At 41.5% G+C, this 10529-nt stretch overlaps 1 protein-coding gene across 5 annotated transcripts in view; it reads right to left on the minus strand.

Moving 5' to 3' along the window:
* The window catches only part of KAT7 (lysine acetyltransferase 7), a 44633-nt gene that overhangs the window by 33261 nt on the left and 843 nt on the right, over positions 1–10529 (minus strand). For 2 of the 5 annotated variants that reach the window (XM_053569211.1, XM_053569210.1), the window contains exons 2-5: positions 8372–8515; positions 7349–7496; positions 2454–2630; positions 777–1016 (exon numbers count right to left, since the gene is read on the minus strand). In XM_053569211.1, the coding sequence (XP_053425186.1) occupies positions 777–1016; positions 2454–2630; positions 7349–7496; positions 8372–8515 (709 nt within the window). Of the gene's footprint in view, positions 1–776; positions 1017–2453; positions 2631–7348; positions 7497–8371; positions 8516–9635; positions 9771–10529 lie in introns of all 5 variants that reach the window. The other 3 variants (XM_053569213.1, XM_053569212.1, XM_053569214.1) reach the window with 2 other exon arrangements.

Genomic DNA, 10529 nt, shown 5'->3' on the forward strand with positions numbered 1-10529 from the left:
CACAACAAAAAATAAAAATAAATAAATAGCTGGGCACTGTGGCAGGCACATGTAGTCCCAGCTACTCCAGAGGCTGAGGCAAGAGAAAAAAAAAAAAAAAAAAAAATCTGTTTTCTCAGGCAGGGTGCAGTGGCTCACACCTATAATTCCATCACTCTAGGGAGGCCGAGGCGGGTGGCTTGCCTTAGCTCACAGGTTTTCAGACCAGCCTTCAAAACTTCATCTATAAATATAGCCGGGCATTGTGGCAGGCACCTGTACTCCCAGGTACTCGGGAGGTTGAAGCAAGAGAACCACTTGAGCCCAAAAGCTTGAGGTTGCTGTGAGCTATGATAAATGGCACTCTACCAAGGGTGACAAAGTGAGACTCTGCCTCAAAAAAAAATCTGTTTTCTCTTTCCTTAATAGAAATGGCCATGTAACCACTATTCTCCAGAAGCTTATGCTTTACTAGTCCTCAATGAGCATGAACTATGTGCCTTACAATGACATTTGGAGATCACTGGTTGTCTTTTTTTGTTTTTACTGGAAAAGAAGGGAATTTTTCACTGGAAAAAACTCTTGATAAACTGCTTCATCATAGTTAATTTCCTTGCAACCAGATCTATTAATATAAGGGAAATGCTTTTAATCAAGTGGGCAACTCATTGTTACCGAGCACATAAAGAACCTAAGAAGCCAGATCACAACAGAATACAAAACATTTATGGATGACCCTACTTCCAGAGGGAGAGAGAAGACAGAACAAAGGGAGTCATGAAGCTGGGCACACTAACCTAGAGAGTTACAGCCTGGTGTAGGACATTTCATATTGAAATTGTAGCTTTCATGGAAGCGACGGCGCTTGGGGCGATGAGAGAGATCGCTGCCTGAGTCCTTGAGGGACATGTCCTTGGCAATGCTCTCATCATGAGACACGTTGGGGCTGGAGATGTCTATGTCAGACTCAGAAGAAGGTGCGTTTCCAGTTGGAGTTCGAGGTGGTGACTCATCATGATCAGCGGTATTTTTAGTTTCTAAAGCAAAAGCAAGTGGTAGAATTTATGAATGGAGTTCATTTATTTAGAAGTTTATTATTCATCATGTCTGTAATCCTAGCACTCTGGGAGGCCAAAGTGGGTGGATAGCCTGAGCTCACAAGTTTGAGACCAGCCTGAGCAAGAGCGAGATCCCATCTCAAGACCCCACTGCTAAAAAAATAGCTGGGTGTTGTGGCGAGTACCTGTATTCCCAGCTACTTGGGAGGCTGAGGCAAGAGGATGGCTTGAGCCCAAGAGTTTGAGGTTGCTGTGAGCTATGAAGCCACGGCACTCTATCCAGGGTGACAAAGTGAGACTCTGTCTCAAAAAAAAAAAAAAAAAAATAGAAGTTTATTATTCATAAGAGTTTATGGGCTTCCCAGATCTTCCTCCTATGGTTTAACAAATAACTTTTAGCTACTCATCTGCTATAAAGCTAAATGGAAAATGAGGAGACATTAACACCATTCCTTTTGTGTAAATTTAAATTCTGATTAAAATTAAATTTGGTGTTTACCTAACATACAACACTCATTTATCTTTTTCCTAAGCTTTTACTCATAGGTAATCAAAACTGGATGGAAATAAATTTTAAAGACATTACCATTCCACTTTCCTTACAGGAGACACACAGGACAGAAGATAAACAAAAATGGTTGTCACTGAATGACACTGAACAGGCTTGGTGTGAGAGTATAAATGGACTTAAGACTCTTGAGTTAGCTTGCTAGGAGTCTAACAATCCAATCTTAAAATTCCACACTCTGAATCAGGGGTTGCAAACCAAATGCCTACAGGGGCTAGACAAGGCCAAATAGACAGCTCATTGTCTATCTAAAGGGGACAACCACTATTCAGCTCCAGCCAATTATTAATATGGGTGAGTGGCCACCCAATGTTCCCATATCTTTCCATTGTTGCAAATAAATGATTAATCCTAGTTTTTATATGAAATTTCTGTATTTTTAAATATTGTGAACAAATTGAAAAATTTTTAAATACTGTGAAAGCAAACAACCAACCATGGGAATAGGCTAGAAAGAGCTCAGCAGTATATAACTCTGCTGTAAGGCCTCTGATTTGGGCTGGTAAACCACAATCTCAATAGCTTAACATTTCCCAAAACTGAAGGTTATTCTCACTCACAAATCTAGAGATAAATGGACTTTTAAGCATCACTACAAGAAAATCTAGCTCAAGACATCTGTGGTTAGTTGAGAAGGCCCCAGTCTCTTTTTCCTATTACTTCAGCTACTCTGGACCTCAAGAATACTCCAGCATCAAATTGTCCTCAGCAAGACACAAGAAAGGAACCACACACAGTACTCATCTGGCTCAAATATTAATATCTATCTGTAATGATCCCAAGACTTCCTTAAAAAGAAATTAACCAGATCCCCTGTAATGGGTCCAAGACAAACCATATCCACTCACCTCTATCTGAAAAATCAACCACTTGCTCAGTTTCTGAACCAGATGAACGAGTCTGCCGAAGGGGATATTTTTTTGGTGTCACAGGGGTAGGTTGCTGCTGACTACGGGTCACTCTTCTGGTAGAATAAGCAGGTTCCTCAGTGCCAAAAGATTGCAAATTTCGAACAGGGCTAGAATCTGATCCCAATATTAAAAGACAATAAAGACAAAAGGAAATGTTTTACTTCTCATCCATATGATTTACTAGAATGTAGCTCTTCCTCCTCCCTTTCCAAAATCCAACAAATCCTTAAAATAACTATTTTATTGGATAAAGTATAAGCAAAAGAGCCAAGCTTGGGCACAGAGATGCAACATAGTATAGCTCAGTGCCCATAGCTCAGTGGTTAGGGCACTAGCCACATGCACCAGGGCTAGTAGGTTCAAACTCGGCCTGGGCCTGCTAAACAAACAAACATATATATAGCTGGGCGTGTGGTGGGCGCCTGTAATCTCAGCTACTTGGGAGGCTAAGGCAAGAGAATCGCTTAAGCCCAGGAGTTTGAGGTTGCTGTGAGCTGTGATATCACAGCACTCTACCAAGGGCGACATAGTGAGACTCTGTCTCAAAAAACAAACAAATAAAAAAAACCACTGAGGCTGAGGAATCAAGACTGAATTCGATTCAATTCCACTCCACCATACCAAATACGTGTGGCATCCTGGGAAAGTTTTTTCCTGACCTATAAAAAAAAAGGAAAAATACTGGCTTGGCACCCATAGCACAGTGGTTATGGTGCCAGCCACATACAACAAAGTTGGCGGGTTCAAATCCGGCCAGGGCCAGCTAACCAACAATGACAACTACAACAAAAAAAATAGCTGGATGTTGTGACGGGCGCCTGTAGTCCCAGCTACTTAGGCAGCTGAGGCAAGAGAATAGCTTAAACCCAAGAGTTTGAAGTTGCTGTGAGCTGTGATGCCACAGCAATCTACCAAGGGTGACACAGTGAGACTACCTCAAAAAAAAGAAAAATACAAATAGCACATTCCTTATAAGTTTGTGGTGAAGAAAAGGTAAACAATGAACATAAGATGGCTGGGTGCGTGGCTCACGCCTGTTATCCTAGCACTCTGGAGGCCAAGGCAGGTGGACTGCCTGAGCTCACAAGTTAAGAGACCAGCCTGAGTAAGAGTGAGACCCTGTCTCTAAAAATAGCTGGGGGCTCGGCATCCTTAGCTTAGTGGTTAGGGTGCTGGCCACGTACACCAGTGCTGGTGGGTTCAAACCTGGCCTGGGCCTGCTAAACAAACAAACAACAACAAAAAATAGCCAGGCATTGTTGTGGGCACCTGTAGTCCCAGCTACTAGGGAGGCTGAGGCAAGAGTTTGAGGTTGCTGTGAGCTATGATGCCACAGCACTCACAGGGGATGACAAAGTGAGACTGTCTCAGTAAAAAAATATAAAAAATAGCTGGGCATTGTGGCAGGCACCTGTAGTCCCAGCTACTCAGAAGGCTGAGGCAAGAGAATCACTTGAGCCCAAGAGTTTGAGGTTGTTGTGAGCTATGACGCCAAGGCACTCTTTGAGGGTGATAAAATGAGACCCTGTCTGAGAAAAAAAAAATGGACATAAGGCACTTACCATGACCTCCAGCACGTGGTGCTCTATAAACACTATCAGTATTCTCTCTTTCTTTTCTTATTCTAACCCACCATAAACCAGATGTTCCGCTACTAAATGTACAACACTTTACAACTATCTCTTTTCTTAAGGGGCCTAGTTTTCTTTCCAATTACCTTCTCTGATGCTCTTAAGCAAACTCATAATAGATTTAAAAGGTCAGATAGGAATACAGCTTTTTAAGTTCTTTGGGTGGCAAGAACTATTCTGAGGTGCTCAGCAGCCCTTTTGTATCTATCTCCACCCTGAGGATATTTAAAGGGGATAAAAGAAATTCAGAGCTGGCTCAGCGCCCATAGCACAGTGCTTAAAGCGCCAGCCACATGCACCAAGGCTGGCAGGTTCGAACCCAGCCTGGACCAGCTAAACAACAATGACAACTGCAACCAAAAAATGGCCAGGTGTTGTGGTGGCAGCTGTAGTCCCAGCTACTTTGGAGGCCGAGGCAAGAGAATCACTTAAGCCCAAGAGTTTAAGGCTGCTGTGAGCTGTGATGCTACAGTACTCTATCAACGGTGACATAGTGAGACTCTGTCTCAAAAAAGAAATTAAGAGCTTAAGTGAAAGCATATTTTCGGATAAATATATATTTTTTATTTTTAACTAAAATCGAACTGTACGTATTTATGGGGTACAATGTGATTCTTTTTTTTATAATGTGTACATTATATATTGTATAATTACAAAATCAGGGTAATTACAGAATCCATCACTTAACTGTCATTTCTTTGTAGTGAGAATATTCAAAATCCTCTTTAAAGTGTACTGTAAACAACAAAAACCGCCTAAGACAGTATGTAAATCTTACATCTTCTCCAAAGAAAAGTGAAACTCTCAAACTTTTAGGTGAACAAAGTTAACACCCAGCAAGGTTAATAGTTTGTACATCTCCAAAGGACTCCTTCCACAATGCACTCTATGTTTCACTTTACAAAGGGCTTCCTTACATAGATGACATTGTGAATGATGCTCCCAGAGGTTGTGCAACTGTGGTCATAAAGTATAACAACTAGAAAAAGACTCAAAGTCCATGCATTTCCTAGTTATTCTGAATTATTGACAACTTTCAGGTGCCCAGGGCATGGTCCAGTTATACTTCCTTTATATATGCTGTTATCTCTAAAATAACATATTACCATCTTTCAACTTGTAAATTCTTATTAGATTCTATAAGACTTTATTCTGAGAGAGTTGGCCTAAGTTGGCTGCCTCTGGCTTCCATAGTATTCTACAGAAACCTCTCTCATAGCCCTCGCCACACTGTATTTCCATGATCAGTTTACAGGTCTCACATTAAACTATAAGACTCTGACAGGAGGAACTGATTTTTCTATCATGGTTTCCAGCACATAGGATAGCAGCTGAATTATAGCAGCCATTTATCAATAATCACACTGTGCCACAAATGTGAAGGTTGAGAAGGACAATAGCTATACTCCAGCTGAAATCTTAAATTAAAAAATAAAGTTAGGAACACTTAAGAAGACTATTTTCACTTTCTTGCTTGAAAAACTGGTACTTTTCTCTCGTTTTTGCAACATGTTCATACAGTAGTAACCAAATCAACACTAATAAAGTGCTTAAAACATAATTATTTCCACTATTATCCCCTATTGATCATCAGCTTTGTGTAACTGCAATCTTCTTCCCTTTCCAGGGAATCCCAGAGTACAGCCAGGAGGGGTCAAAAGTACCCTCCAAATCTAAGCCCAAATGGCTAAATGCACTAGAGAAGGTTCAAACTACCTTCCAACACCCAAGAGTGTCAATTTTTTACTATCAAAGCAAAATTCTGGGTATTTACACACTGCTATTTGGGTACAACTATTTATATCTATAAAGTGTGTATTGCATTACATCCAGAATTAAATATGGTTTGAGAAGTACCTGGCCTTCTCTGATACCAAGTTCAGACTACAGGCGCTCCTTGACTTTCAATGTGGTTATGTCTTGATAAACCCCATTGTAAGTTGAAATATCGTATGTTGAAAACGCATTTACTACACCTAACCAACTGAACATCATAGCTTAGCTTAGCCTAGCCTACCTTAAACGTATTCACAACACTCATATTAGCCTGCAGCTGGGAAAAAATTATCCAATACAGGAGCAGCGCCTGTGGCTCAGTCGGTAAGGTGCCGGCCCCATATACTGAGGGTGGCGGGTTCAAACCCGGCCCCGGCTGAACTGCAGCCAAAAAATAGCCGGGCGTTGTGGCGGGCGCCTGTAGTCCCAGCTACTCGGGAGGCTGAGGCAAGAGAATTGCTTGGGCCCAGGAGCTGGAGGTTGCTGTGAGCTGTGTGATGCCATGGCACTCTACCGAGGACCATAAAGTGAGACTCTGTCTCTACAAAAAAAAAAAAAAAGAAAAAGAAAAAATTGTCCAATACAAAGCCTATCTTGTAACAAAGTGTTGGATTCATTATGTAATTTATTAAACACAATACACTGTAAATATTAGTTGTTCATCCTCATGATCATGCAGTTGACTGAGAGTTGCCCCTGGCCAGAATCCCAAGAGAATATTGTGCAGCATATCCCTAGACCAGGAAAAGATCACAATTCAAAGTATGGTTTCTTTTTTCTTTTTTTGGTAGAGACAGAGTCTTACTTTATCACTCTCGGTAGAGTGCTGTAGTGTCACAGCTCACAGCAACCTCCAACTCCTGGGTTTAGGTGATTCTCTTGCCTCAGCCTCCCGAGTAGCTAGGACTACAGGTGCCCACCATAACACCCGGCTATTTTTTTTTTGCAGTTTGGCTGGGGCCCAGTTTGAACCCGCCACCCTCAGTATATGGGGCTGGCACCATACTCACTGAGCCACAGGCGCCGCCCCTAAGTATGGTTTCTAAAGAATGCATACTACTTTAGTACCATGGTAAATCGTTAAGTTGAACAATTCTAAACTTGCTGCCCATCTGTCTTCCAGTCTCTAAGCCTAAGCCATTCTAACAGAAAGTGAAGGGATAATGTTCCCCATTTTACTGATGGAGACATAGCAAGCTAAAAAAAAAAAGACTCAAAACATACATGTGTTTCACATCCACTATAACAACCATAGTTCCTTTGGGTCTAAGCACTGTTAAAGACATGCTATTTCTGCATTTTACCAGTCATCAGGTGTACTGTCATCTACAGCAAGCCAAGGCACCAGTTTCCATATTAAACACCATTGCATGATGACCAGCCAGTCATCTGTGAGCAGTGGTCAGGAAGAAGGAAGACTTTTACCTTGAGAACTTTGGCTTAGCCTGGCTGAGGAGCGGGTGACCCGGGCAGATCGTCGGGATGTGCCATCGCTTTCTGAACTGTCTGTATGCTCAAGATCTGTAGAAAAATCGGAATCTTCGGTTCCATCTGAACTACTGCCTGCATTCCTCTGTAATACCATAGATTCAGACATTAGCACTGAAGCATTTACTCTGTGGGTTTGCATTAACACGCTGGAAACAAAACACAAACTGTGATGTTGAGAACACCAAGTTCAAACCCAAGAAAGGATTCCTCAAACATTTCCATTCCCTGCTTAGAGCCAACTTCCCTTTATTTGGGACACTTAAATGGAACAGCCTACAAATAAGGCACCTTTCTTAAATAAACGAAGAAAATCACTTTTTACTATATTACCACTAATTTTGAACCAAGTTCACTTGGAGATTAGTACCACAAACTTGGAATAAAAGTACCCAACTCCAAATGATCTGGCTGACATAATTATGCAAAAAGGAAAGGAAAAAAAAAACTAAGGTAGTGAGAAAAATGTTGGTGCTAGGCCCCATTTAACTTTAGAGATGCTTTTGTTCAAAGACTCTGTTAACAGCTATCATATCTTTTAAAAGACACGAACTATTTCAAAATATCATGGTCCACAACTCTAATCCCAAAAGAACTTAAGCAGAAAAAATTATTTTTCTTACAACATCTATCCTTGAAGTTTCTCCACATGAATGCCAAAAGTGCTGAAAAAAGGCAGTTTGCACATGAAGACTGATGGGTATCCCAAAACATTTTTTTTCAAAAGCATTTTTTCAATTAATAATTATTTGTACCTGGGCCCCATAGCTCAGTAGTTAGAGCGCCAGTCCTGTAAATCTTGAGAAGTGAGTATGAACCTTGCCTGGGACTCTTTATGAAAAAAAAAAGGAAAGAAAGAAAAACAGAGCCCTCAGGGAGGCACTTGTGCCTCAGTGAGTAGGGCGCAAGCCCCATATACCCAGGGTGGCAGGTTCGAACCCAGCAACAACAACAAAATACCTGGGCATTGTGGTGGGCGCCTGTAGTCCCAGCTGCTCGGGAGGCTGAGGCAAGAGAGTCACCTGAGCCCAGGAGTTGGGAGGTTGCTGTGAGCTGTGTGATGCCATGGCACTCTACCGAGGACGGCAAAATGAGACTTTGTCTCTAAAAAAAAGAAAAGAAAAAAAAAAAAGAAAAGAAAAACAAAGCCCTCAGCCAGTGAGGTACCTCAAGCCTGTAATCCTAGCACTCTGGGAGGCCGAGGCAGGTGGATCATTTTAGAGACAGGGGTGCAAGACCCTGTCTCTAAAAACAGCCGGGCATTGTGGCAGGCTCCTATAGTCCCAATTACTTGGGAGACTGAGGCAAGAGGATTGCTTGAGCCCCACAGTTTGAGGTTGCTGTGAGCTATGACGCCACAGTACTGTACAGAGGGCAACAAAGTGAAACTCCGTTTCAAAAAATTATTATTATTATTTGTCAATTAGTAGCCTCTTGAGGAGTAATTAGCCATAAAGATAACTCTTATCAACTGAGTCTTAACACTACTCTCTTTATTAAGCCAGAAAGGGAAGAGTATTTGCTAAAACAATACAAAGATTCAAACTACCCATTGTACGCCTCAGTAGAGTGCTGGGGCATCAAACTCAACCTCAAACTCTTGGGCTTACGTGATTCTCTTGCCTCAGCCTCCCAAGTAGCTGGGGCTACAGGCACCCGCCACAACACCCGGCTTTTTGTTGTGGTTGTCACTGTTGTCTAGCTGGCCCTGGCCAGGTTCGAACTTGCCTACCTGGGTATATGTGGCCGGCACCCTACCCACTGAGCACAGGCACCACCCAAACTACCCATTCTTTATTCAAAACCTATAGGACCAGTTATGTTTAGAATTCATAATTTTTTTTAGAAAAGAGTATTTTGCATATATCCTGCAAGTAACACCCCATAATCAAACACAGCAATATTTCTGCTGCAAGATACAGTCACACTAAATGAGATGTACGAAAACTGTAGTAACTTCCTGTAATTTTAAGAAAGGTTTACGACCTGTGAATTATGGTGTTAGAGTGCCCATCTAACTAAAACATGTCAAAGCCATTTGCACAGAAAGTCAAAAAAAAAGAAAAGAAAAGAAAAAGAAAGGTTTACCACCAAACAAGTTACTTGAAAACTTACATTTTGAGAATTATTTGTATTTGGGAAATGGAGAAAGGGGAAGGTGGACAAATTCCAAGGTACCAATACTACTCCTGCATTTGGTGATCGTTAACAAAAATAACCTTACCAACTTAGGTCATTTTAGAAGACATTTTTCCTTTTTTTTTTTCTTTTTTGGCAGTTTTTGGCCAGGGCCGGGTTTGAACCCACCACCTCCGGTATATGGGGCCGGCGCCTACTCCTTTGAGCCACAGGCGCCGCCCTAGAAGACATTAAAAAGCATAAATTTTTAACCTGGAAAGCCTCTGTGAAGAGAAAGATTTCTATAGAAATAAACAAGCATACCATGCAGCTTTCCAAATATCTCTAAGGTAACCTACCAAGAAATGAATCAAGACCGCAGTCACAGAAAATCTCTAGGACAAAGGGAGAAACTTAAAGATCACTACTTTAGTTCAGTTAGGCAGATACTTCAATCTTTGACCTGTGACCATCTCTCGTGGCTTCAACCTGGGACTCAGCTCTTCACCAATCTACCTCCTATCATTACTTGAAAGCAGATTTTATTGTTCTTCCATCTCCCTCCTGTAATACTTTGCACATGCCTCCAAATAAAGAATTTACTAAATCCTTCTACAGTTATTTAGATATGTTTCCCCCCATCAGACTGTGACGTGCTTAAGTCAGGAATCATGTCTATTTACTGAATACCCAGCAGCCATCAAGTACCAAGTAGTCAGTCAATAAGCATCTGTTTAATTAAATTAGATTTGTTCTGAGTTGATTTCGATTTGCTCCCTAGTTCTGGCTCTTCCACTTCCATTGAGTGGCTTGGGGCACTCCTTTAGTCTTCAGTCTGTATAGTTGTAAGAAGAGAAAGGGGGCGTTCCTAGGTGATCTCATAAATCCCCTACTTCTAGAAAGTTGTTTATTTCTACAACTAAGCAAATAAATATTAAGGCTAAAATGCAAAAAGCCTGAGTGGGATCCCTTGGGAGTGGGCGCTGGCTTTCCACTACTC

Source organism: Nycticebus coucang, chromosome 18 (assembly GCF_027406575.1).
Source record: "Nycticebus coucang isolate mNycCou1 chromosome 18, mNycCou1.pri, whole genome shotgun sequence".
Classification (NCBI taxonomy): Eukaryota; Metazoa; Chordata; class Mammalia; order Primates; family Lorisidae; genus Nycticebus; species Nycticebus coucang.